The sequence below is a fragment of the Xiphophorus maculatus genome, chromosome 4 (assembly GCF_002775205.1).
Source record: "Xiphophorus maculatus strain JP 163 A chromosome 4, X_maculatus-5.0-male, whole genome shotgun sequence".
In the NCBI taxonomy this organism is placed as follows: domain Eukaryota; kingdom Metazoa; phylum Chordata; class Actinopteri; order Cyprinodontiformes; family Poeciliidae; genus Xiphophorus; species Xiphophorus maculatus.
Window position 1 is genome coordinate 27472105 of NC_036446.1, and position 27532 is coordinate 27499636.

General features: G+C 41.3%; 1 protein-coding gene and 1 long non-coding RNA gene across 3 annotated transcripts in view; one reads left to right on the forward strand and one right to left on the reverse strand.

Annotated features, from left to right (window-relative positions):
- LOC102231531 (immunoglobulin superfamily DCC subclass member 4) overlaps positions 1 to 27532 on the forward strand; it is a 56611-nt gene that overhangs the window by 18248 nt on the left and 10831 nt on the right. Inside the window, exons 2-15 of one of the 2 annotated variants that reach the window (XM_023332697.1) lie at positions 4857 to 5171; positions 13066 to 13207; positions 16229 to 16368; positions 20660 to 20794; positions 21393 to 21545; positions 21853 to 22263; positions 22361 to 22525; positions 22981 to 23118; positions 23961 to 24143; positions 24757 to 24969; positions 25105 to 25206; positions 25339 to 25522; positions 26472 to 26599; positions 27360 to 27530. In XM_023332697.1, coding sequence (XP_023188465.1) covers positions 4857 to 5171; positions 13066 to 13207; positions 16229 to 16368; positions 20660 to 20794; positions 21393 to 21545; positions 21853 to 22263; positions 22361 to 22525; positions 22981 to 23118; positions 23961 to 24143; positions 24757 to 24969; positions 25105 to 25206; positions 25339 to 25522; positions 26472 to 26599; positions 27360 to 27530 — 2580 coding nt within the window. The remainder of the gene's footprint in view (positions 1 to 4856; positions 5172 to 13065; positions 13208 to 16228; positions 16369 to 20659; positions 20795 to 21392; positions 21546 to 21852; positions 22264 to 22360; positions 22526 to 22980; positions 23119 to 23960; positions 24144 to 24756; positions 24970 to 25104; positions 25207 to 25338; positions 25523 to 26471; positions 26600 to 27359; positions 27531 to 27532) is intronic. The other variant, XM_023332698.1, reaches the window with a different exon arrangement.
- Positions 9901 to 10590, reverse strand: LOC111608433. Its single transcript, XR_002752656.1, has 3 exons — positions 10539 to 10590; positions 10375 to 10458; positions 9901 to 10138 (listed from the first exon to the last, which is right to left on the reverse strand). It is a non-coding gene; the product is annotated as an uncharacterized LOC111608433 (long non-coding RNA).

The window sequence follows — 27532 nt, forward strand, 5'->3', positions numbered from 1 at the left end:
CTCTTAGCTGTTTCTCTGCGTGATGCGCCCCTCGCTGGCCCTTTCGGTTTAGGTGCACGGCCTTGTCTTGGCAGGTTTGTGGCGCCTGTGTCATACTCTTCGTTTTCAGATGACGGATTAAGCAGTCCTCCATGGGAGGTTGGCGGCTCAGGATACTGAGCACCGACGCTCTCTCCGACTTTTATCCCTGTACTGAACAAACCTCCCAGGCGTTCACAGAACAGCTGTATTGAGGCTGAATTTTAAATTACACACACCGACTCTGCTTTCTCATTAGTTGACAGTAGATAAATAAATAATAAAATATTTTTTTTTGCCCATTTTTCTTCTGTGTTGCTTTTATATTTCTGTCTTGTCATGTTTCAGTACTTGTTTTTTGCTCCACCCTGATCTGTTTTGGATCACCTGTGTTTTTTGTGTTGTTGTTGTTGTGCTCTGTTGCCGCTTGTTGCAACAGCTCATTTTCCCAGCAGACACAATATGTGAAGAAAACTGGCAGAATGACCACGTCTCACATCCTCTCCTCCTTTCACTGCACCATTACCTCATGTCACGCTTGCTGCTGTTGCGTCAGCGTTACAACATCTGTCAGCGTCGGTCCACGTTGGTGCGTGCGACTCTACACCATGTGAACACCTTTGGCTTCAAATCAGCAAATACTCCTGGAGCAGACACACGTGAATGTGGAGTCAGATTTACATGCCTGGTCTTTTAAATCCTGCTGCAGAGGACGGGTGATTGTGTTGAACCTCATTTAAGGAAATCTTCATAGCTTTTTTCCTATTGTTTGATTTATTCTGGAATATAATGACATCATAACATGAAAAGGGGCAAGTTTTATTAATGAAAAGAGTTGTGTAATGTCCTCCTCTTGTTTAATCACACCTTTATTTCCTATTTGAGGGCTGATACAGAGTCATACTCGCCTTTCATTTAATTATGAATTATTTTTAACATACTTGCGGTAAATCGCTGTTCGCATTTTAATGGCTTAATGAGACCTAATTACTAGAAATGGACCAGAGGACACAAGGAGCCGTCAGGGGTGATCTGTCTGTGTTGAAACACATTACCAGCTACGTAGAAGCTTTAATATGCTTCTCATGTGCAAGTCTTTAGTTTGACTGATTTTTGCATTTGCTCTTTGGGTGTGTTGATGCATCTGTACAGCAGCTTTTTTTCCTTCTTCTTCAGTGTAGATATGTGTGGATGTGTCAGCTGCCTCACTCAGCGCAACCTCTTCATCAGGAGGTGATGGTGGGGAGTCAGGCCTCATTTAATCAAGGGAAGAATTCCATTTCCCATTAACTTAATTAGTCGGTCGGCAGAGATGGGGAAGCTGGAAGTAACCTGCTCCGTGTGTATGTGAAAGTCGACCAATTTAAAGATGAACTATAAAAGCGATTTTTCAGATTAGATTGTCGTCGGAACAAAGACATGACATCATGTAATGCAGAATTTTCTACGCTGATTGACAAAACGCAATGGTTAACTTCGACGATGCTTCCCTGAGCTCATACCGCTTTTATGCTATTGCATATCTGCCTTTCATTTCCATACAAAAAGACAGTAGAATAGGTAGATTAGGCTTTGGCATAATTTTAGAATAATCAATTCAATCACCAGATTAGCCAGATGGTCAAATAATTATTTGGAAATATTATTGGAGAATCTACCAGACGCAATTTATGCCACACAAGCAGCACACCGCTGCATGATGTGGTGTCCGGACGCTGTGTCTGAACTGATGAGGGTTCACTCAGGATGCAGAAGGCTTGAAACTGAAGGTGAAATGGATAAGTTGGCCTGCTTAGTAAATAGTTCAGTAAAAAAGAAAATATGACTTACCTGGAAGAACTCATAGAGGTTTAAAGGTTCCCTTCCAACGTATCAATTGATTGATATAGAAATAAATTAAGAGTATGACTGCATAAGAAGCACGCTGCATTCTCGCACTAAAAAACTGCAACAAATTCCACACCACTAATTAAAACATAAATGCGCTATTCAGAATGAGAGCACATAGAAGTGGGTCTACATGCTTCATAGACGTAACAAGACGTGTTATGCCACATCATTTCCAAACATTTAAATCTGAGTAACATGCAGTTTTCACTAGGTCTGCAAGCAATAAATATTCGACAAAAGCAAAACCTGATGCTCCCTCACCTTCCCTTAGGAGGGAATGAGTGTTAACAACCCAGAGCTTTTACTGATGCAAAAATGTCTTCAGCAGTAATGGCCACTAACCATCAGACTACTCCACACACTGTAAAAAGCCTTAAGGTTTGTCAGGGAATCTTGCTGCTTCACAAAATAATATTTCTTTTTGTCAAGCAATTCAGGCCAGGTTGTTAAAAGTGATTTCAGAGCAAAGTGAGGCAAGTCACTGTATAATGCTAACGAATGTCAGTGCAAAGGCAAAGTAAAACATTTAAATTAAAATTTATTAGGTGAAAAAAAAAAAAACCTTGGCTGTGACATAAAAAAGCAGTGAAAGAGAAACAATGACCTTCCAATGATCGCAAAATGATTGAGGACTGGGGAAAAATTGTGGTTTTGTGTTAGAAGAGCTCTTTTGAGAAAAGCTGAACTTTCCTTTTGCACTCCAGAGTCAAGGGGAAAAGACTTCTGAGATTAAATGTTCTTGTTGTATTCAGTTTATCTGATTTATACACATCACCATAAGGCCAACTTCACAAAAAGCCAGCACACATTTTTCAAGATTTTCATCTTTTTTACATTTTTTTTTTTTTTTTTGCTGTTGTATCCTTTTCTAAGAAATGATAAACATACTTTTGTTCACTTTACTGTTTGGTTAGCATGAGAAGTACATCCTGTGGTCTCATGCATATTACAAAGTGCATGTTATGCATAATGCATGGCAAAGGATGCTGACTTTCAAGTTATCAATTGTCCTCAGAACAGTGATTAGTCTATTTAAAGCCATGCAGTACAGTTGCTAAAAATACATAAGCAATCCAGCAGCAAACCCAAAACATCAATCAGCATTTGACAACAATTTATGCTGACTGTATTTAGATGATTAGCATTTTAATGTACTATATTATCACATAATGGGATGTACTTTCACTTGTCTGCCCTTTCTGAAGAGAGTAAACTAATTATCAAATGTTCTGCAGAAAAAGGTTTGTGAACTTGATATACCAGGAAAAAGGAACACAAAGATTTCCAAGGATTTGGAAATGACAGTATATGCTGCGTTCACACTCTACTTGAGAAGTGGAACATTTGGGATTATGTTGAAACCAAGCCAATGCGAACTATACCAAAAAAATAATTCAGCCAATTGTTTCTGATTCAAAAGTAAAGCGCCCAAATAGCTTCAGCTAACGCATATTGAACTCCGAAAAAAAAAAAAAAAAAGTACCGCGGTAGTTTCAAGATGCACAATAAAGAAAGACTTGAAGGAAAAGTGACTACATGGTAAAGTCACCAGAAGACTGTGGTTACTAGAGTAACGCCTGCTTTCGGTATGCCACACAGCACAGTGACCAAATGTAACTTGATGGCCGCAACCACTGACACGTTTGTAGAGGAGTCCCTGGGGATTAAAATGTACGACTCTGTAAAACCGATGTTTTTACGTCAGTGTTTTGTTGTGTTTCAAATAAAATAATTATTCTTTAAATAATCAAAAAGCAACATTTAAATTGAGGATACTTGGAAGGAAACCCAGTCACATCATTTGTAGCACAAGCTCTCTGCTGATCGGGACGATAAGGGAGTTGAAATCAATTTCCGAAGCGTTCTGTGTGGGAACCGCTGCAAAGAGAGAGGTGTCTTGAGGTCACCGAGTCTCCATAGCAACCATTAGCCACTGTCTACATGCCAGCCAGCTGCCTAAGAAGCATGCCAGAAAGAAGTCGTTTCTGTCTTCCCGTCTAAAGCGTAAACATTTGGAGTTTGCCTAACTTCACCGGAGCTTTAAACTTTGGTCAGATGTAACAGACTGAAGTTTTCGGGCTGGGCTTACTGGAAACGGAGAACAAATATGTAGAAAAGCAGTGTTAAGTATTCATGAGGGTTTGTGATGCTGATGCAGTGAACCCATTTCTCTTCAAAAGACCTTGAGAACCTTATAGGAGAGTGTAGCATTATGTAAGTGGATCTTTTATGATTCTACACACAGGGCCAAATCAAAAGACAAAACAACAGCTTTCTATCATGACCGTGACAGGATCCAGGACTAAAAAATAGGAAATCTGTATGTGAAATGGAGAAAAAAAAAACAATCTAGAGAGAAACACAGAACAGGTTCATAGATCCCTGTTCTATGTTTGCTCAATCGTGACAAGTTATCGTCATACGGGAAAAATTATTGTTGTAGAAAAAGTCTGTAATTATGGAAGTTGTGATTTTGTCAGAAATAATTATTTCTTAATATGTGATTTTTTTTTACCCATTTTGTACCCTTTTTAAAAATGAGTCTTTCATTTTATCCCACTGCAGTGAAAGACTGATTTATTTATGCTTTTTTTTTAGAGATCTTTACCAGCGGTGCCAATAAACTCTTGCTGTGCCAATCTCAGTTTTAAAGATCCTCCTCCAAGAACGGTCTCCGTTCTATTTCAGAACAGCCCGTTTTATAAATGTTCTGTCAAATCCATCCGTGCTGCCAACTTTGCAGAGACGAGTAAAATGTTTCAAAGTAGGATGTTTTGCCCAAATTTATCACATAGTAAAAGAAGTTGGACAAGTGAGGAAAAATGCTTTCTTTTTCACATACTCTGAGAGATCCTTGTAGAAAGTCATACGAAATAAAGCTAAACTGTCTTAGACCTTTCATGGTACATCCTAGTTAACTGATCTTTTTTTCCTCTCCTCCTACACAGAAAAGCCTGTTTCAGTGGAACTGAGCTGTGGTGCTGGGCCCAGCCATGTGGTTCTGGAGCTAGGTTTGCCACTTTTGCTGGACTGCAACCTGGGTTCCAGCGACGCTCCTTTCAATGTCACCTGGTTCAAGGATGGCCAGCTCCTGCCACAGGCGCCGGGAGATCGCCTGCAGTATTTGACCAACGGATCCCTCTTGTTGTCGCCCACCTCCGCAGACAGCCAGCCTCCCCAGAACGTAGAGGGCAGCTACAGCTGTGTGAGTGCCAGCGCCATCGGAGCCCTGACCAGCCGGACTGTCAACGTGCTGCTTGCAAGTAGGCGTCGCACAATTTACAGGACACTCTGCTGTCGTTTTGAAGATTGTAATTGAGCTCATGTAAAGCTGAGGCTCAGTCCAGTCTGCAGATGAGCATTACATGATGTCTGTCTGCCTGTGTTTGTTGGCTCTATTCAGACTCCAGTGATCCTTTTCAGCTGTGTTTTTCTTTCTTTTCTTTTTTTTTCTGGGTGGAACGGGATGCACACATTTGAATTGATTGTGGATTTTCTCTCATGCAAGTTTTCCTTGATGTAGCTAGCTATCAACAAGCTTCTGATTGATTTCCAGCTGGATATTTGACCCTTTTTCCTCATAAGAAATAGCAGCGATCATTCAAATTGACCAGTTTTATGACATGGACTCTGTCTTAAAACTTAGTGCAAGAAATGCTGAGTTGTGTTTGGTTGATTTTAGGTCGCTTTATCCGTTCGAAAACAGTTTGGATGTGGATTTGTCCTTTTTGAACGCCAAACTACTATGTATCATTTCACCAAGAAAAATTAAAAGTGGCAGAAACCATTGAAAGTCCCAAAGTTACAATGGCTTTCGTGCTGATAATTGTTCTACAAAGTCTAACCCAAACTTTATATGAACGCCTTTTGTTTTAAATGACTTTATTTTGAAACCAGAGCCTTATTAGGAGTAAAAGTCAAAGGTTGCCAACAATACACCAAAATTCAGATTAATGCATTTTGGCTTCTAACTTCTAAATTCAATAAATCACACCATGGGGGCGACTGTGGCTCTGTGGGAAGAACAGTCATCTTGTGATTGGAAGGTTGTAGGTTCGACTCCAGCTTCCTCCTGTCACATGTTGATGCGTGCAACTTGGGCACTTAACTCCAAGTTGCCTACTAATCTGCCTATCAGTGTATAAATGTGTGTGCGCTTGTGAGTGTGACTCCACTGTAAAGTTCTTTGAGTGTTCAAAATCATTGGAAAAGCGCCATATAAGTTCAGCCCATTTATATTTATATGGAAGCAGTGGAGCAATGTGCATAAAGTAGACCAATCCACACTCACTTCTGAATGACTGGTCTCTGATATGTAGGTGAATTCTGTCCGTCTCCATGTAAAAGTCATTCTGTATAATTCCTGTTTGATAAATTAGTGCTTTATCAAATCCTAAAACTAAAATGTCACACACTACGTCCTACTCTGCTCATAAGGCTCATGAGGTTCATAGCTGGTGAGGCACTGACTTTATCATAATCATATTTACAAATATAGACCCCCTGCATGTTATTGTTTCATAAGCAAATTTTGCGCATGCAGACATTGCTGGAGGGCAAAAAGACAATCCTTCTACATGCCATTCATAGCTGCGCTGCAGCTGTAGAATAACTCCATTAACTCAATCAAACTTAGACATGTAGATGTTACTAATTTCGTGCTGTGCTCCACAGCAAAGGGAAAAACTGTTAAAGTTAAACTCAAAACCACGCTTTTTTCGCTCTCTATATCAGCGCAGCCACGCGCAAACTCATTGCCATAGCAACTGACAACAACGCCACAAAAACACTGAAATATTTCCCACGCAAAGAGCAGAACATTCAGTCTGTTGCAGTGGTATGGTTTTAGGCTTAATGTTTATTTTGCGATTATTAATAAGTGGTACGAGGAGAAAACTACAAATATATCGCTGCACTTTACTGTATCACTAGCTTGCTGTTACCGTCTCTTACTCTGCAGTTGTGGAGTCACAATGTCTGGGATCATGAGCGCCCCCTGGCATGAGGCAAGAGAACTGCCTGCCTCACCTGCCTCCCCTGACCGCACGTCACTGCATAATATATACGCTTGCTAATTGCGGGGTCAAGGGATTGAGCTCTGAGTGACGGTGGAAAAGTGGCTGATCGTTGGTCACAATTAATTCTTCACACACTCCTCATCAGTAAAAGCTGAGGTCCAGTTGAGAGAAACTGTTCAATTTGAGAGACATTTTCAGGAAAGAATGATAAAGAAACTAAATACAACAAAACTTGCTTGACAGATTTTGACAACTGGTTCAACGTGTTTGTTTGCAGTGGTGACTAAATGAGGACTTTTAGTGTCATGTGAGCCTCAGATCTGGCACATTATACTGTATATAGTATGTCATTAGGCCAGTGGTTCCCAAAGATTTTCTGGGCCCCCCTATGGAATACTATAAAATCCCCCCCAAAAAAGAAAAAAAAAATCAACTGGGCACACATATCGCTCAACCAGACATAAACCTTTACACATATTTTGTTTTCAAACTCCACTGAAGTTTATTTTACACTTCAGGTTGCAACAAAACTACAAACCGTCTTTACAGTGAAACACTTTTGTGTAACTGTTGTGTTTTTTTTTTTCATCCATATCGCTTCCTGCGCCCCCCTGCAATGACACTGCACCATCCCTGGGGGGCACACCCCACACTTTAGGAACCACTGCATTAGGCAGTTCTAATTGTGATCTTAGACTGTAAGTTAGAAGTACAAGCATCTGGCATTTTGGTATGATTAACAGTTGCAATGCAGCTGTTTAGAGGAGGGCATTATGGAAGTTCTTGCGCACAATGAGTCAGATTGGAAACAATTTTGTTACTATCAACTTGTAGAAAACAGTCAAAGTGGGAGAATCTCGTACGTTTAAGTGGAAAATTCACACAACCTTTGGTTCCAGCTTTACCAGTCGTTTTGTAAAGGTTTATGTGGCACAAGTAGCGTGTATTCATTAGTAGCTAGACATGGTGCTCCTTCTCTACGCAACTTCATTTGTGTCACAGTCTTGCTCAGTGGTACAGTTTTTGATTCAGTGTTTCAGTTTATAAAAAAATCTGACATTTAGGTATTTGATCTGCTCATCGCCTGGCATTTTGAAAGGATTCTGGCTTCTTGATGACTGGCCTTTTGATCTGTGCATCAATAATAACTTGTCCTCTGCAGTCGGACACTTGTTCTCCCTAGCGTGTAGAGAAAAAGTCGTTTTCTTTGTGCTTTCTTCTTCTGCTCTTTGAAGGACAACCGTGTTTCTCGACCCCACAAAGCCATGCCACTTTTCAATTAGCCGGAAGTTCGTGATATGAAGCTGCAGGGGGACAGATGGAAGTTTTTGTCTGACCGAAGAACTGACTTTCCCTCAGACTCCCAAGTTCTGCTCTTTATTCAGTCATTAGCTTTGTGTAAGACGAGACACCATCCACTGTGGATCTCCTGTCTTTTGTCAGCTGCTGCATGCTTATTTATGAGGATCTTTTCTTTGGGGAACAATAAGGACTAAAGTGCTAATAGGGAGGGGGTGGGGGAGATGTTAGATTAAATGCTACGAAGGGTGGGGAAAAAAAGCAAAGGAGAATTTGGAGAGTTACAGCCTCTCTAATGAAAGGGCTTTGCAAAAGGATCCACGCCCCCTTGTAGTTAAGCTACAGTTTCAATCTTCAATGTATTTTATTACAATTATTTATGCTTAACCCTCCCACCCCCCAAAAAAGGCAGCAGAGATTTATATGTTAAAGAAATATTACTGCAAAAAATATTGAATAGTGTGCGGCATTCGCGCGTACTCATCCTGTCTGAGGGAATATTTTTGTAGAATCTTCTTTCACTGCAAATCCAGCTTCAAATTGTTTGGTTTTTATCTGCACTAGCTTTAGCATTGTAGAGGCTGATTTTTCATTTGCCAGTTCCTTAACTGCTTAGTCACGGGTGGGGGGGATGAAGAGTGTGTGTAAAGAGTAATTTTCAAGTTTTGTCAAAGATTCTCAATTGGATTTAGGTGTAGACTTTGACTGGTCCAGTGTAACTTGTGAAATTGCTCAGATATGAAATATTCCATTGTAACATCCTGACTGTATGTTGAGAGTATTCCTACTGGAAGATGAATTTCCACCCAAATCTCAAGCCTTTTACAGTCCAATACTGTTTACTAATGACGTTAGGCGACTAGTTCAAGTGGATTGTTTTGTAGGGGAATCAGGTTTAAAGGGACAGAATACAAACCCATACAAATAATATCACATTTTCCTCTAAATAAATAAAAGCGTCACATTTTGCTTTCACTTTGCAAATACACACAAAGTGTTTGGTAGGGCATATTGTATAAAACCGCAGTACAATACATTGACTTGTGGATTTTTACTGTGACAACATGCGTAATTTAAGGAGCGTGAATAGAGCGTCAGTGCATCTTGCAGTCTGCGCGTGAAGGGTTCTCTGCAAAAACCTTTTGAGACGAACCAGAAGTGCGAAACGAGGCGTCGGATGTGAGGGAGTCCGAAGCCGGTCTGCCCGGTCGTCGGATCTCGAGCAGACCTCCTCATCCCTCCCACCCCGGTGTCTTCGCGAGAGAATGTAGCAGAGATCACATCTGTGAAAACACATTAGGAGAGCCACCTGCTCTGGTTTCGCAGTCGCCGTGCAAGCATGAATCATGTGCTTGTCCCTGAAAGGCATAGAGACGGACAAGGACTTTTTCTCCTTTTTTTTTTTTTTTGTAAATACAGTTTCTGAGAGCGATGGATTTTTTTTTCTCTCCTTCAGTGTGTAGACAAAGACAGCAAAGAGCCTATTAACAGAAGGGAAATAAACACAAACAAGGCCAGATACAGTGTGGTTGTTGAACATGAAGTAATTACGTTTCCTACTGTAATTATGAGACAGTTTTGTAAAATTCCAATGTATTTAATGATGTCCTTCTACAAGTCAATACGGCCTTTTTCTTTTTTTTATCCTTTTCCCAAAACTTACACCTGCGCGGTCCTGCAAAGGAGACTTTTTTTTTTTTCAAATACTCCTTTTGGCAGCGTTGAAGGGCTTTCCTTCTTGCGTGTCCGAACTGACCGAGTTGCACATGCTCCATGGTAGCTTTTACAAATAGCCCGTCCAGGCTGGAGGTATGCTTGATGAGCTTTCACAATCTCAGCCCTAGAGCCGGGTAGCAAAGAGGTCACGGGTGGAATTATCTGCTTGAACAAGGGGAGGGGGAAAACGCTGCAATCTGATAGCCGAGGGGCCGAAGAGTGGGGCACCGAGAGAGGGACAGACAAAGACAGGGGGAGAGAGCAGGGGGGAAAGTCAAGACAGACAAGAAAAAGAAAAGCGGTTAACTAAATTTGGCCCTGTTTTTTTTATTTTTATAAGCTGTGTGACTACAGGATGCCTAAAAATCCATCCTAATTTATAGCTGTGTTTTGGAATGTTGCCTTTATTGTGAGAATGTCAATGAAAAGTTACCTCTGTGTCAGACGTTAACCACGTGGGTGATCATTGGGGTATCGGGTGGATCTGCTGTGGAATTCCATCTCAAATTCTGAGATTCTACAAAAACAACAAACAAACAAAAAAGATGTACACAGATATACTTTGAAAGAATCAGAGGTGGAAGGCCGGCCAATCACCATTGTCCCATCGCGATACGGGCAAAGAGCCCTCTTTGAACAACCCCCTCTCCTCTCTCTCTCTTTTCATTGACATTTGCTGCTGTGCACCCTTGCTTATCTGCTGTCATTCACCCTCGTGTGCACACACCGTGAGAGAGGAGATACACAAAGTTAATCCACCAATCCAAACACAAGGAGTGTGTCTGCAGGCACCGACGCTGACCGAACACTGTGAGGGAAAGAGCAGCTTTGCCCAAAAGCCCCTCGACTCACGAGCTCGCCCACGCTCGGACAGTCTGGCATCGCGTCAGGCGCCGGTTCCGCACATCGTGCGGAACTCTGGGATTTAGGTCATGGTGCGGAGCGATGTGTCAGGGGTTAATCATCAATGCCTCCTCTGAAGCTCACAACTCAGGATCCTTCTGAAATGAATCAGATCCCTTCTGCTACCATTACCACACGTCCTTCGGTCTTTGTGTACACACCGAGAAACTTTGGTCTCTCAGTGCCATAACGGACAGACGGACGGGGTGTTGCTAGTGCCAGCAGTTGTTGTGGTCAGCGACGAGATTCTCATGTTGATAAATCGTGAGTGATAGCAACTAAGATTCGCTGCATTAGTTTTAGGACAAAACATGTTCTTGAAACGGAAAAAGCAACAATGATTCATACTGCTGCAAAAACTAATAGAAACTGTTTTGTGTGCTTATCTAGAACATGTATTCGTTGTTTGGATGTGATGGTGTGAAGAAATGTTTCCCACTTTCTCGATTTTCTGGGATTTTTTTTTTTTTTTTGCACATTTTGCCACGCGTCATTGTTTCAGACCTTAAAAACTATTTACTTACGGGTCAAATACAACACAAGTCAACACAAAATGCAGTTTTTATAATAACAGTCTTTTCCAGCTGTAGAGGAGTGTTGGACTTTTTAAGGTCATGCCACAGCATCTCAATAGGATTCAGGTCAGGACTTTGACCAGGCCACCCCAAAGTCTTCATCTTGGTTTTCCTCAGCCATCAAGCGGTGGAGATGCCGGTGTGTTTTGGCTCCGTGTTCAGGTCCTGGAGCAGCAAAACAGTCACAGACCATCACACTGCCACCATCATGTTTTACTGTTGGTATGATGTTCTCTGTGTGAAATGGGTGCTACTTTTATGGCAGATGCATTAGGACACACACCTTCCAAAGAGTTCACAGATTGTTTCCTCAAAAGTCTTGGGGATCATCAAGATGTACTCTGAAAAAACTGAGACAAGCCTTAATGTTCTTTTTGCTGAGCAGTGGTTTATGTCTTGGAACGCTGCCATGCAGGTAATTTCCTTATGGTGGATGCATGACCTCTGACCCTAACTGAGGCAAATGAGGCCTGCCGCTCTTTGGATTTTGTTGTGGGGTCTGTTTGTGACCTGTTGGATGAGTCCTTGCTCTGCAGTCGGTGTAATTTTGCTCAGTCAGCCCATCCTGGGAAAGTTAACTGATAAATAATATAAAAAATAGAAGCAAAGAAAAACACATTGATGATCTTTTTTTTTCAAATTATTCCAACAGATTGTTATGGCAACACTGATCAGGAATATCACTGTCCTCTTCACAAGTTGTTACTGTAACAGCAGCACCTGTAATGTATTGTATGTGTAAAATTTATATCTGCAATGTTTAAAGTATAGTGTAAAATATTAGAGGTCACTAAGTCAATGTTAGAGGTCACTACAATACTAAATAGCCATGTCTGAGTATTGTCCTAAGTGTTTGAAAGATGTCCTCTGTGAGACACTAAAACATCTGCCAACAGGCGTATAGCTCCAACATTTTCGCAAACACTGTATGCATAGTTTCGCGGAACAGTTTTGACATCAAGTCTGACAAATGTGTTCTGAATTGGTTATGCAGATCTGTTCACACAGAGAATCTGTCACTGAAATTGATGGAATGTTTGAGAATGCGTCGCTCATCTGGACGCCTCCCTGTTTGTTCTCACAGTCCGTTGTAGGGTGAGTTTAACTGGAAGCTTTATTATCTGTGCCAGTCTTGTTTAGGGTTTTCAGTTCTCCCCTGGCTTGTACTTTTTTATTTTTTTCAAACCCCTTGGTCTCCCACCTCTGTTTTCTTTATGTGTTTTCTCTCTTTTGATCCATCCCCCGTACTTTTCATCGCAGTCAGGACTAGGGCTGAAGTGGTGAGGGACACTTGAAGCTGTTTTGTTCATTCTTCTCACCCCCACCAGCATGTGGGGGGTAACAGGTCATAGGTTCACTGACTTTACTCACTGCTGCCATCTGGTGCTTCACATTGCCCCTTAGGCACACATATTCTTTTGTTTAAATTAAAATGTTACTTTTAAAGGTCTCTGCAAGGACAAGTGAGTTATAATTTGTGTCATAGAAATTGCAAAATGGTTTGAAGAGATACTAAACTGTTTGAAACCATGTTGCCGTTTTAACCCAACTAATGACATGGCAATGAATTGACCAATTATCGATCCTATATAGGTGTTTGACCTCATTCAATGGGTTATACATTATTGCTGTTTTTTCCTGTGTAGGTCTGTCCAGCTTCTTTGCGGAGCCATCACCACAAACGGTGACCACTGGGGGTTCTGCTCGGTTTGAGTGCCAGATTGAGGGAGTACCCACACCTGTCATAACATGGCAAAAAGACAACGTGACTATCACTGACGAGACAAGGTAAGTTGTGTGTTAGACTGAAGTGCATTTAATATTCTCACGCAGATGTTGTTGGTAAAAGGAGATATGCACAGTGCCTTGCAAAAAATATTTTGTATCATTACAGTCACACATTTTATTTGGATTTTACACGATAGACCAGCACAGAGTAGCACATACTTTTGAATTGCAACGGACGAGAGTCCAGGTTTTTATAAATCTTTAGGGGGAAAAAAAATCTGAAAAAGTATGGTGGACCATTTCACTCTGATTCTGCCAGAGGCTCAGGTAGTGTCGAAGACAGGTGTAGAGATCCACCATCTAGAACAGTGTCAGTAAACGTACAGCCAAAGTTGCAACAAAATTGTTTAGCTTCATATCGTTGACTGTCCAGACCTGGATCCGCTTGAGAATTCATGGCAAACCATTGAAACTGCTCTCAAGACAGAGGCAGAGCTTTTCTTCAAAGACGAATTGACATTTTTGTTGGATGTGCAAAACTACAAGAAACGAACCACAAACGACTTGCAACTAAAGGTTCCACAAAATTGACTGAAATGCAGGGTACACTCTTTTTTTTAGATTCAGAGTTTTAATAAAAAATGAATAAAACGCAGTAAAATATGTGTTTTATATGTTTCCTTTTGCTGTTTTTCCCTGCTGATACCCCAGTAAAAGGGTATCATACCCCAGTAATAATGACGAATATCAGCAAGCATATTTTAAAGAGTATGATAACGATCGTTGCAACTAATGTGGATCTACATTTCCTGAGGGACCGACCTTAGTGAAAACAAGACAATGTTACCATGCAACATTTATACATTTGTGCACGTCTTTGCTGGCAGTGATGTGACCTCACAAGACAAACACTCATCTTTGACGCTTGGTAACTGTCTGCTCCTATTGAACAGTCGTGTTTCTTTCCATCACTACAGCTCAATGTTAGGGTGGTGTAGCCGTGACACTGTATACAATCCTTTAAAAGCTGAGTCGAGGATTTGTTTTCTTTCTCTTGGTCAAAAACTGGACCGGCATAAATGGGGACATCTGAGAGCAGGGCTTGTTCTTAAAGCGACATGTTTAAGAGGGACTTTCTCTTGTGGAAACATAACATAATAGGCTTCTGTGTGCTCAAAGAAATGAAAGAAGATGTATAAAGAACTTCAAATGTGTGACTCCTCAAAAGATCTCCCTTGCCAAGGCTCACAAAAATATTCTCCTTTATGGCTTAGCGAAATAGACATTTTGCTGTGGCCCTGGGGTCAGTGAATTTCTTTTCGGTCTTATTACGCAGATCGAACTGTTAATGTCAGCTATATCGCGGCATGACCTCCACACAGCTTGCTGCTTAAAACCTCTTATTGGTGCAGTGTGGCTCTCCCACCCCAGGCGGTATTAATGGGTCTCTCGCAGAAATCAGTCAAAGGATAGCTGATGAAACAGAGGCCTTTTTCTCCTTTGTTACCTTTTGCTTTTAGGGGATTTTTTTTCTCACTCAGACCCTCTGCCATCTCTTAGGTATTATCTCCTTGCTGTTAACCTTCACCCTCTCATTTGTTCATCATGTTAATCTTTTCTTATTATTTGCTTCTCCTATTCACAGCCTCTCCTTAATCACTCTTTGTTTTAAACTTTTCTCACGTCCGCTTTGCATCCGTTAAAGTAGCCATGGTTTGGTTATGTTCTCTGTCTTTGAAAAACCAATACGCTGGATTGCAGCATAAATCATCTTGGGCTTGATATATATATTTTTTTTTTCGTTTCCAAAGGTGATGTGTGTGTGCATGTGCGCCACCAGAATTTTTCTATAGGATTTAAATCTTGTACCTGAACACAGAACTTCTGTTATTTACTTTGAGTTATTCTCTTAACTGTAAGCAGGTGAAGCAAATAACACCTACCTTTCGAAAATAGCACCTGCTAGCAGGTGGGATTTACTTAAGTGAATGTTTTCTCCAGGAACCTGATGAGGTAGAAGCAGAAGAAATGGGCGAGCATAAGACTTAGACTTAGACTGACTTTATTGTCATTTTGCATGCACAGGGTGTATACAGAACGAAATTTCGTTGCATACGGCTCAGGACAATGTTTTGAGGTTCCAATGTTGTGAGGTTACTCCAGAATAAAATAAAATACAGTATAAAATATGAATATAAATATGAATATAAAATATAAAGTGCAGGACTGACAGTAAAATGGAAGTTATTTAGCTACGTATATGTGTAGAGGTCAGATCATCTCTTAAACTGCAGCTCTTGTGGGCTGTTCCTGTTCTGCTTTGGTCAGAATCCATCAGAACTGGTTCAAGGAAGGAACAGTGGTTCATGACGGGCCAAGGCTCAATGTTGCATCCAAGTAGCAAGGTTGGTTCGTGTGGTCTGATCCAGCAGCCAACTGTAGCTCAAATTGCTTTGCTTTTACAAAGCAAAGCAATTCATGTGCATTGCTTAACTTGGGAACCATGTGGCGCCAGAATGTTGTATAGGAGGAAGGTTAAGCCCACAAAGGTAGAGTGACGCTTTGGGCAGTGTTCTGCTGGGACTCCATGACTGCTTTAATCCATTGTATTGCACATCATGCGCACCCTATCATTCAAACGACATTCACAGATAGCCTTTTTCAACAAGATAAGGTACCCTGCCAAAAACGGGGGGGAAAGGGTTTAATTAGAAGCACAACAGGTTGGAGGTCTTCAATCTGTTTTTCCCCTGGTATCAACCCAATGGGACTCATTGGACAAACGTGCTAACATCTTGTTGTCTGATATCACAGCAGTACATCTTCATGTCAATGTGTTAGGGTTGTTTCACCAGAAAAGGGAGACCAACACACAGTTAATTTGTTTTAGTGTATAGCTAGTAACTGAAGTCCTGTCAGGTCAAATCTCTATTTCATAAAAAACCAATTTGGAAAACTACAGAACAGTAGAGTTCATCAGCCTGCTGCTTCATGGATCAGTGTATTAAGTCATTTATTGTATTCTCTCTCTTATTCTTTCTGTATTTTTATTTTTAAATTTGTTTTGCTTTCCTTTTGGAGCAACAGGTTCATTTCTCTTCCTAATGGGGTGCTGCAGATTCTGAAGGTGACTAAAGAGGATGAGGGCTTCTACCGCTGTGTGGCATCCAATTCTGAAAGGAAGAACATCAGCAGCGAAGCTAGGCTCACTGTCACGACAGGTGAGGTCTGCTGCTCCGCTTTGTGGTTTTTCAATAAGGAACCTGGTTCAAGTGGAGGTTTATTTTTTTTCCTTTTAAGTGTCCTTGGGCTCGGGGTAAAATCCAGGTAGGTGAATAGAGCGAAAGGAGATACCGTAAGAAACATAGCTTGTAAAAACACGCCATGTTGAAATATTGCATTTAGGAGAGCTAGGGCAGCTTGATCAAGTGGGACAATCAGGCACCGCTGGAGAGTCCTGCTGCTCGTTTTAGGCTGCAGCTAAATAAGACGACTGGAATCAAGTAAGTCTCTGACACAGCAGCAATCAAAAGCACAGCCAGGGAGGCGACAGAATCAAGGAAAGAGGGAGGAAAAAAAAGAAAACCATACTAAGAATACAAAATTATCAGTCAGCACTTGCTGGAAAATATCTGCCTATGGGATATCATATCTAACCTTATGCGAGAGTTACGTCTGATAGATATATCAATTATTGTCAATATAATTGATTAATAAAACTGCTGAAACACTAAAAACGCAATGATTGAGTCTCCATGTTATTCCTTGAATAGGCTGAACATCAACACTGCGTCAGTTGCAGTGACGTTTCATGTCCCTGGCGCCGTGTCTCAAGGTGATTCACGAGAAATTGTTCACCTTCACCTCAGTGGATCCTCAGAGAGCTGCCCTCTGGTTTCACACTGTGGCACAAGGGAGGTCATCCATCTAAGTAAATCACATTAATGTAGCACTACAAGAAAGGTTGCATGCTGATAATACAATTATAAACTACATATTGGTTTTATTATTCAGGGAGCGTGATATGCTTATCTAATAGGGTAGCTGTGTGTTGTAGTATCAGGGGATATGATTTTTAAAATAACTGCGTGTTTAAATGAGATTAGTTCAAGTAAATCAGTTTAATGAAATTGGATGCCTCATGCAGCTCAAACCAGATGTTTTTGCATATGTTGGATCAAAAGAGCCATACTCAATTTTACATTAATTCAGACTAAGCATTTCCTATTTTCAGTTGGTGACAATTAATAAAAAATTGTTTCACCAATCATAGTGTTAAAATATTGAAATGATAGCTAAAAACATAATTCAGGAATTTAAAACTTCCAATTGAAAGTGACCTTAATTATATTTGAAATTTAATTGTAAAGTGGTTTAATGACAACACTACCAAATAACAAGGGAATGTGTGCAAATGTCTCCTGTTGGAGAATGTGTTTAAAAAACCTTGCATACGAGTCTAACTAAACTGAAATGTATGATTTCATGTCACTGTAATAATGATTAATTGAGACAACTTGGTGGTTAATAACAGACTTTGGATTAGCTAAATTAAGAAGTTCCTCAATCAAAATTGTGTCTAACAAATTGTTCTTGTTTCAGCTGCCTCAAATACTAACCTTCTGGAATGGAAGAATCTATTTCTATACCTATGCGGGTTAGACGATGCCATAGAGAGTTGTTGACTATCAGCTAAAGTATTCCAAGAACTTGAGCGTCAAGAGTTTCCTGAGGGTCGTGTTGCCTGCTGGGTTTCTTCAGCTATGTCCAAAACCAGAGCAGGTGAAGAAGTCAAAGGGCGTTGATGAAAATAGGCATGAAGGCTGATGGTGCAAAATACAGGAATTGTCACACTAAACGCAAGTGTTTTTCCTTTTTCTTTATTTTGGGGGGGGATCATCATCTATCAACACCATAGATGATGATCGTATGTATTAAATGGAAAGGAAGTTATCCAAACCAACCTGGCCCTGAGTAAAATGTAATTGCCTTCTTCATCTTTTGAATGACTTACACTAGTCACACCAAAGCCTGATCACTGCCTGACTCACACAATCAAGCAATCCCTTGAAATAGATTCAGTGTGAGGGGCAAAGAGGAAGGGTAAGACATGTCAAAATACACCCTGATCTCAAAGAAGTCGAGAAACGATATAAATCACAGCTATTAGTTCACAAAGGATTGCAAAGACATTTCTACGACTTTGCGACACAGTGAGAGCAACAAATAAAGAAAACATTCAATCGGAGTGAACCTTCCTGGTGTGGCTAGCCTAAAGAAATATTACATTAATGCATCCACAATGTCGCAAAAACACCCCAGAACAATAACTAAAGCAATGCGTGCCGTTCTCATCGCTGTAAGGGTGGAGTTCCACATGGCAAAGGGCAAAAATCACTACTGACAGGAAATATAACTCCAAATATGTCAGAATCAGCTGCAAGGTTGTGCACACAAAACAAGGAATTTGACATCTGTTCTGCTCCTACTGCAAAGACTTTTAAAATATACGTACATAAAAAGGACATTTGCCAGTAAAGAGCAGTCACTCATCCCCATAGTGTTGCTGATGAGTCAAACCACAGTTGTACCATTTCCATTACTGAAGAGTTGATTTGTGACAAATTAGTGAGTTCAGTCATTTGTCAGCAGAGTAACGAGCAAAGAACTGAGCACACATCCTTGACGAACTCGGGGATATTTTTGATTGACTTGACTGAGTGTAACTCTAAAATCAAGTTACAAAGTGAGAATATGTTGAACTCTCAGGTGACAAAACACAGAACCATGCCGCAGCTGATTTTGTTCTCCAAGTTAGTTCTGCTGTAGGTGGGATAAAACAGAATATAAATACGGTCTGCTGTTGTTGACTGCATTGTTTTTGTAAAGGCTGACAAAATATGCAAACTGTAGAGGCCTGACATATGTTGAGAGGTAAATTTTAAAGCTACTAAGACACTTCCTTCAGTTAAGTGCCACAGTCTGGTAGAGACCAAGGCATGTTTCAGTTGCTTTTTCTGTCGCAGGGACAATAGTGCTGATTTTCTTTACCTTAAACCAAGGCAAAATCAATAGCGTGATTTGGAATAAACTAGAGTGTTGAAAACAGTCTTACACTCGGTGTCTTTCAGAGATTTGTTAAGCATTTAGTGCTTTGACTTGCATGAATCAATGAACCTCTTCATCTGCAACTGCAGAGAGGTCATGTTTTCAGGTTTTTCAAGAAAATGGCTCGCTACTTTCATTAAAAAAAAAAACATCACAGAGGCACTTGGCAATGCTGTCTGTTTACATTAAACCTCTGTCATATTTAATGTTATCGCCTCTCTCCGTTTCAGTTCCATGAATGGAATAGCTCAACACCCACAGGAACGCTTCAGCAGTTTTGTGTTGAAGTAATAGACTGAAATACTTCAGAAGCTGAGGAAAACCTAAGACATGAACAGGCACTGCTAGAGGTTTTTTATTGTTTTTCTTCGGTCTGTTTTCTGCTATTGCTTCTATTTTTGGCAGTGCACTACACCCACACCTATCAGACGCATCACTTTGTAGGCACCCTCTGCTAGAAAGTTGTTGCAAAGGCAGCATGACCCACTTAAAGCCTTTTGCATCACCAAGGTTTGCTGCATGTAATGTCAATGATTAATGCGTGTTTACAGTATGCAAGACCATTTTTGCCGAGATTATTTCTTTCATTAACACTTGCTGGACCTTAGCGACTTTGGTGTGATCAAGAAACGAGTGCTTATTAGACGCGTAGAGACATTTTTCGTTCATTGGCATTCTTTGTCGCTAAGGAGGAGTAGAGTTCTTCCGTTGGATAACTGAAACCATTCTGTGACCTGATATAATGGTTTACCTTTTAGGGCCCTTGAAAAGCCTTATTCTTCTGTGTAATCTTCTCTTTGGCTCGACCTTCTGGCCAAATACGTTGGCACTTTCAGGTGTCATCGTCACTGACACACCACCTCCTGTTTCTCCAGTTTCTTCTGTTTCAGCCTTTCAGGTAGTGGCTCATTGAATCTGTTGAGCTAAGTTGAAAGTAAATAACTTTGAATGCAGAAGTCTTTTGCTATCTCACATGTCCAGTGGGAAAAAAAAGCATTTTGGACAAAATATATATTAAATTAGATTACCTTAGTAGTTCTAGGCTGAAACATTCCAAACCAAATTTAAAGTGTAAGATTTTGTCATTTCAATACTTACATTGAAGTGTACTCCAATGTTAAAGGTAAAGGTAATTTTATTTATATAATACATTTTCAGCAACAAGGCAATACAAAGTGCTTTACAGGAATTAAAAGGAAATACAAACAAAATAACAAATCAAAGGAAAGAGCAAAAGAAGAAAAAGAATCTAATGTTGATCTAAACTAGGTGCTCCTGTTCAGGGTTGCTAAGTATCCTCTGGTCTAATTTCATTTCTTGGTTGGAAGAACAGGAGTCTCAAACATAGTCTCATAATGTTCATCCAAAGTATATAAACTAGATAAACTGTTGTTTTTTTTACAGGCTCCATTGACAGCCCAAGCCCAGTTGTGATTGTTGCGCCACCCCAGAATGCCACAGTGGTGCTCGGCCATCCTGCTGTGATGGAGTGTGTGGCACGAGGCCAGCCAAAACCATTGGTGTCATGGAGCAGAGAAGGTAGGACTTTCAAAGATTTCCATTCACTTCAAAAGTGAGTGGAAATTTATTTTATTCACAGCTTCTGGTGCTACCTATCCAGTCCGCTTAGTGTCATTCAATGCCCTGAGGAGTCAGTACCTGCTAGACCTTTCCTTTTTCATGGTGTAACACCAAAACCAAATTAAACCTTAAGTACCCAAACCTAAGACTAACCATATCCACTTTCCTTAAACTTTGTTGATGAGATGGGAAGTTGTAAGTTTGCCTGTTTGCAGTAACTTGGACATGTCTTCCTTTGCACACATGCTAACTGGTAAGAAAGTCACGAATGAGTACCACGACTTTAAAATAACCACATGCTTTTTTTAAGAGTGTGGTTGTTATTACTGCATCTAGACATTTCTGCGAACCCTGTCTAAGAAAAATCAGAGAGCCCCCTGTTGGTCACTCTGTGAGGTTTCCCATCTGATCCTGTCCAGTGTTCTTCAAAGCATTTCCTTTCCGAAACATTTCTCTGGCATTTATAAGACTGAAAAAAACAAGATCTCTGCTCCAGTCAGTTACCAGCAGCTATTTCTCTGTGCTGATGCTCCACATCGCTTTCTCTTTTGATCAGACGGAGAGCCCATTTCCACAGACGTGATCGTCCTTGCCACAAACCTGGTGATTAGGGACACGAGGCGTCACCATGCCGGCGTCTACGTCTGCCGAGCCAACAAGCCCAAAACTAGAGAGTTTGTTTTTGCTGCTGCTGAGTTGCGCGTTGCTGGTAAGAGTAATGTTACACCATTTATATGCTGAGTTTTATCTTGAGATAAGTGAGTGAGGATAGTCCCCATCAACATCTTCACGGTATTAACAGCCTAATGTAATTTAAAGCATTAATTAAATGGGGAAACTTTTAAAAATGCATTTTTGTCCCAAACAAGTAAGCATGATATTTTGAAAGAGTGGAATGTAAAATAATAAATTTTCTTTTGTGTGTGCATAACAAGGATTTTTAAGCTCTTCTTTAAAAATGCAGTCTGGATTCGAGCTGCAACTATTAAGGGTTCTCCACTTTCGTCTTTGAACAGCCCCTCCAGTGATTGTTCAGCCCCCGGAGTCTGTGTCCCTCTCCAGGGGGAATACAGCCAGGTTTCTGTGCAACAGTTCTGGGGAACCTTTCCCAGTGCTGCACTGGCTGAAGAACGGCCAACCCATTAGATCTTTCAGGCGAATGAAGGTGCAAAGCCCTGGGGTCCTGCTCATCAACCAGCTGGCTCTGGAGGATGCAGGTTACTATCAGTGCATCGCTGAAAACGGGCTCGGGACAGCCTGCGCCATTGCCAGGCTGACGGTCATTGTGAAGGAAGGTCTCCCCAGCCGCCCTCGCCGCCTGACTGCTATGCCGTACTCCAGCACAACGGCCCTGCTCTCCTGGGAGAAACCCGAATACAACACAGACCAAATCATTGCCTACTCCGTGCACTACCAACTCACTACAGGTTTGTTTTTTGTTTTTTTTAAGCGGATGTGGTAAGGAGCTAAAATAAATCAATAAAAAAAAATCCACGTGTTTGATATGAATTTCATTCGTTTTAGGGTCAGATAATGAGGACTCTTCGTTAGCAGTTAGCAACGACACCACAGAGTATTTCGTCAAAGAGCTCCTCCCCCACACTGTCTACACTTTCTTTGTGGTGGCTTATTCGCTCATGGGAGCCAGTCCTCCATCGCTGCCTATAACCATAGAGATGCTTGAGGATGGTGAGTACTTCAACCTTTATAAAAGGCAAATGAAACTAAACTCATAAATAAAGCAAAGAATTACAAAGTAAGGTCATTCTGCTCTCGGATTGAAAAGCTGCATCAGATCCTGCATGCTTTAAGGCGTGTTTGTGTTCCAGCTGCATCCGAGTGATACAGGTGTACTCAGAGGTGGATAGCAATTAGCGAATTTAGCCGGGGTTGGAACACAAACAGATCTTAAAAACTAAAGTCTGTGACATATGTTCGGCTGCAGGACTTGACAAATGACCAATGATACCCATGCAAAAAATGCTTTGGATTTGGCAAAATCAAGTTCACATTCTGTGTTTGCTTCTACAAATGGATCTTTTTTTTCAACCAGAACACTGCTGTGTTGTCAAACTCTATCAAACATTTTCGGACTTACTGCGCACGGCAATCAGCTTGTCTTGTCTCCTCCTTTCTGCTTGTAGTTCCGAGTGCACCTCCTCAGCTCTCCGTCGCGAGCACGTCCCCCACGGACATCAGGCTGACGTGGCAGCCGCTGACTTCACAGCACAGCCGAGGGGCTGTTACCCGCTACCGCATTGATTACAGTGCGCTGGATCAGAGTGAGTAATCTTCACTGATGGACAAGCTCAACACTTTTTTTTTTGTGACCCACTGAGAATTACTGAAAACTAATTTGTGGAACGTAGCAATAATAATTAGAGCTGCAAGCAGTTGGATATGGGTTCCAAGCCCAACCTACTGAGCCCTCTCATGAACTCTTAGCATGTCGACAGTTAAGAATTTACAGGACAGTGTTAACATGTTCATATTATTTAATACTCATTCATATTAATCAAATTAAAAATGAATTTGCCTTATTGTTTTGTTTCCATTACAAATTATGTTAATGTCAAAGAAAAGAACACAATTTCACAATTGCTGTGTTTCCATTAAATGAGACACGAAATTAAAATCACTCTTGGTCCCTCCACACATCGACCAAAGGTTGGGACACCGTAAGCAACTCATTAAAAGTGTTGCCATTAAAATAAATTCTGCCTATAGATGGTACTATAAACATTTTTGCTAAAAATTCCTACTTCATCATAAATCTCCTAACGTATTTCCAGACAACCATGCCCATATATGGAACAATGCAAACCCTATCCAGTGGATTATTTTTTTTTTCTTTTCTGAGATGCAGAACAAAAACAATTAAACCGACTTCTTCTCGTTACAGGTTGATTCGTTTTACCAGTCCAATTATCTATGGAGTTTATTTCCATAACAATTTTCCGTAGATAATATAAAGCAGAAACGGCACATCTATTTTAGAAATAATTTGCACAATTCTCTATTGCAAGATAACTATAAAAAAAAAAAAAAATGTACCTGTCCACTTTCTCTTTCAAAACCCCCTGTGGCCTTGGAGAAATCAGAGTGTGCTCTGTGTTTTCAACAGAGGGCACTGTGTTCTCAGTGGAGCTGAGGGGCAATGAGACTCAGTTGACGCTCAGGGAGCTGCGCCCAAACCAGGTTTACCGACTGAGGATAGCTGCTGGAACCGCTGTGGGCTTCGGCGTTCCGTCTGAGTGGGTCCTGCAGCAGACAATAGTTCGCAACGGCCCCAGTGACAACAGCACAGGTAACAGAATGCCTGGCTCACCCGCATTTGCGGTAATTACTTTATGTGTCATTTAATATTTAAAAGCCTTCCATGTGACATGTTGCCTACTTTTTGTATCTCGTGGTTTTCAAAATATTACCTCCGTTTAGAGGATCATACCTGTTGTACTCCAAAAATAAAGAAACTGTCTTGATTATGGCCATAAATTAAATAAAAACAAAGTTTGAATAATGTTAGGTCATCCTTGTACCAGGACGTTTGAGAGCACTTCATGCTTCAAACTCTTTATTTTTATTTTCTAACAAGGTGTGGCACCTGGTCCCTCTGGTAAATTATATTGAACTTTATCACTAAGCTCGATTGGACAGCAATCTCACCTGACCTAAACTCAGTTAAAGAGCTGTTGTCAACCAGAAGATGATGAACACACCATAACCGGGCTGAGCAGTTAACCAAATTCATAATTTAATTTTGATTTTGGCACAAACCGATCACACAAATAACGTAAAAAGCAAAACGATATATTTTAAAAGTTGTATCGGCATATTTCAACGAGCTGAGTTGAAGGGGGAAAGTGTTGTAATGGGCTATTCTTCAATTTTTTAAATAAAAAAAAAAAATCTTTTTCCAGTGATTTTTGCTCCTTCTGAGCTGAAGGTCAGAACCAGAGTGACCACTCTTAATGTGACATGGCAACCCTCACCAAATCACACGCTGGTTTCTGGCTACAAGCTCTCCTATCGGGAAGCGGAAACTGACAGGTTCTCCATCAGAGACAGAACGTCGCACGCACACACCGTCAGGCTTCGGAAGAAGGCGAGGCATCACCTGCTGACGGGGCTCGGTAAGATGTTAGTCGTTTCTAAAATCTAACAATGCGCCGTTTTGACGGATCTTTGTACATTTGTCTTGTATCCGAGAAAATGGAATACTACTTTAAAAGTATGTCTCTCCGGGTTTTTCCTCTGCGTTTTATTAGCTCCTGGCCGGCAGTATGAGGTGAGGGTCTGGGCATTCGACAAGCAAAAGGATGGAGCAGCTGCAGTGTGGAAGGGAAGGACGGATAAGATCCATGGTAGACGTAAGACTTCCTTTAGAGTCATGCATCTCTAAACAGTAAAAGAACCCAACATGACGTCTCCATGTTGATGACGCCAGAATAACATTTGCACTTTCTGGCGTTCAAGGGAGTCATGGTACGCTTGTGTTGCAGCCTCTGGGCCGTCCTCGTCCCCTCCGTTGCCCCCCAGCAGCATCCGAGCCACGGCCAACGGCTCCACCTCCATCTGGCTCCGCTGGGAGAAACCTCGGTTCATCAACGTGCGCATCATCAACTACACGGTGCGCTGCAGCCCAGCAGGAACCACCAACGCCTCTCTTGTCTCTTATTACACCAGGTCGGAAGATCAGGATGAGTATCTGAGACAGTTTTCAGTATTGTTTAAATAAAAGTTACAATTTTTATATATCCAAATATGTTCGAAAAAACGCACAGGGCCGTCGTAAGGTGTTCCGGTTTTTCCACTTGGCTGCATGTAGAACAAATTTAAGGAGAGAGATGGGGATTCGTGTTTGAGACTTGGACTCCAGTTGCACATAAGTCTCAAAAATAATGACTTTAGATGCGACTTGAACTTGTTCCCTAGAGGATGTGATTGTTTCGTAACAAGTGAAGTTCTCTTTACCTTTCTTCCTCTCTTCTGTCCTTACCTCTCTCTTTCCCTTTTAACTTTTTGGCCCACTTATCTTCCTTTCCCCTCTTTTTTTGTCAGTTTCCTACTTTTGGAGGAACATAGGAAATTACTACTACCAATTGGCATTCCAATTAAATGGAATGCCAATTCCAAAAATGTAAAAAAATGTCTCTTGGATCGAGTGGTGTTTGGTCCACTTGACATACAAATATGCATTCGAACCGCGCCAGAGTTTACCTCAACCGAACCGAGACCTCTGTTGGCAGGCCAGAGTTGACTTTTTTTGGTCTGCATCAGACGTTGAGTGCGCATTCACTCCTCCCCAAACAAACCAGACTTTTTAGGCCAATAAATTAGAGTTTTGATTAAAGCGAACTCCACGGGGCTGGCAGAAATGCATCCTTTGAGTTCTAAGGATCATCTAAACTCATTCTAAACAACATTTTCCACTAAATCTCCCCCAAATCCATCCTAGATGTCCATAAATCATGTAGACATTGCTCAGACTTATTTTTGACAAAATAAAATGCTCCATAGGAATCCCAACAACTACAGAATATAATTAATTTAAGGTTTTGTGTGAGGAGAGAAAACATGAAAACTATGCACAGCACATTGTGTGCTCGTTGACTGACTTGTTGATGTTTTGCAGTTCTTCTTTGGAGATCCTGCTCAGGGGACTGAGGCCTTTCACCCACTATGAGCTGGCAGTGCGGTCCAATGGAGTGAACACTGCAGGACCCTTCAGCAGCACCATGGTGGAGGCCACCCTGCCTGACCGTGAGTATCCTCAGAGCAGTACAAATATGACAAGTATGAACTTTCTTGCATGCACTTGGTGGAAAGAAAATGTTTTTTTTTTTAAAGTCTCAGCTCTTTATTTTTATTTTTGGGCTCTATTTGACGCTAACGCTCATACACAGCTTCCTTTGGGCGAGCTGATTAAAAAAATCTAGTTGATAATGTCTCTTGATGAGAAGCGGCAAGTGACAGAGTCGGCGAGCGTTTTTTTTTTTTTTTTTGAAGTTGATCTTTTTATCTGTTCCAGTAAAAGTTAAGTTGACCTTGCTCTTTTTTTTTGGAGGCCCGAATAATCTGCACTGTGTGTACCTCTGGCAGTTTGATGGATCATGTTATATATGGAAGTAATTATGTGCAGAGAGTAAATGAACTGATCAGACGGGGATTCGCGTTTGGCAGCGGTTGCTAATAACTGACTGACTAATGACGCGCTCAGGTGTGGAAATGGCCAATGACCCCTGTTTGCTGAATTGGAATGAGGGGTGGGTTATATCATTATAGCGCCGGCTAACCTCTTCACATTCTCCTCCAACGTGCGTCATCACCTAAGCCTCTCCCTGTCCCCCCCTATTGCCCTCATAGTATATCCTCTGTTGTACCCAGGTGGCAGGGACATGAGGACACAGATGGTTATCACACAGCGAGTCAAATCCCCCACCAAGACAATAAACACTCCCCAGCTGTGTGAGGCCTCATTTCTGGGCTCTGATGACTTACCTGATCCTCTTGTCTCCCTCAGGGCCGTCCACGCCACCCGAGGAGCTGCAGCTGAGAGCTCTGAACTCCTCGTCTGTGCTGGTGAGTTGGCGCCCTCCGCTGGAGCCAAATGGCATCATCGTCAGCTACAAGATTTTGTACACCGTCAACCTGAGTGAGCCTGAAGACGAGTGGAGGAATCTCTCCGAGGGTGGT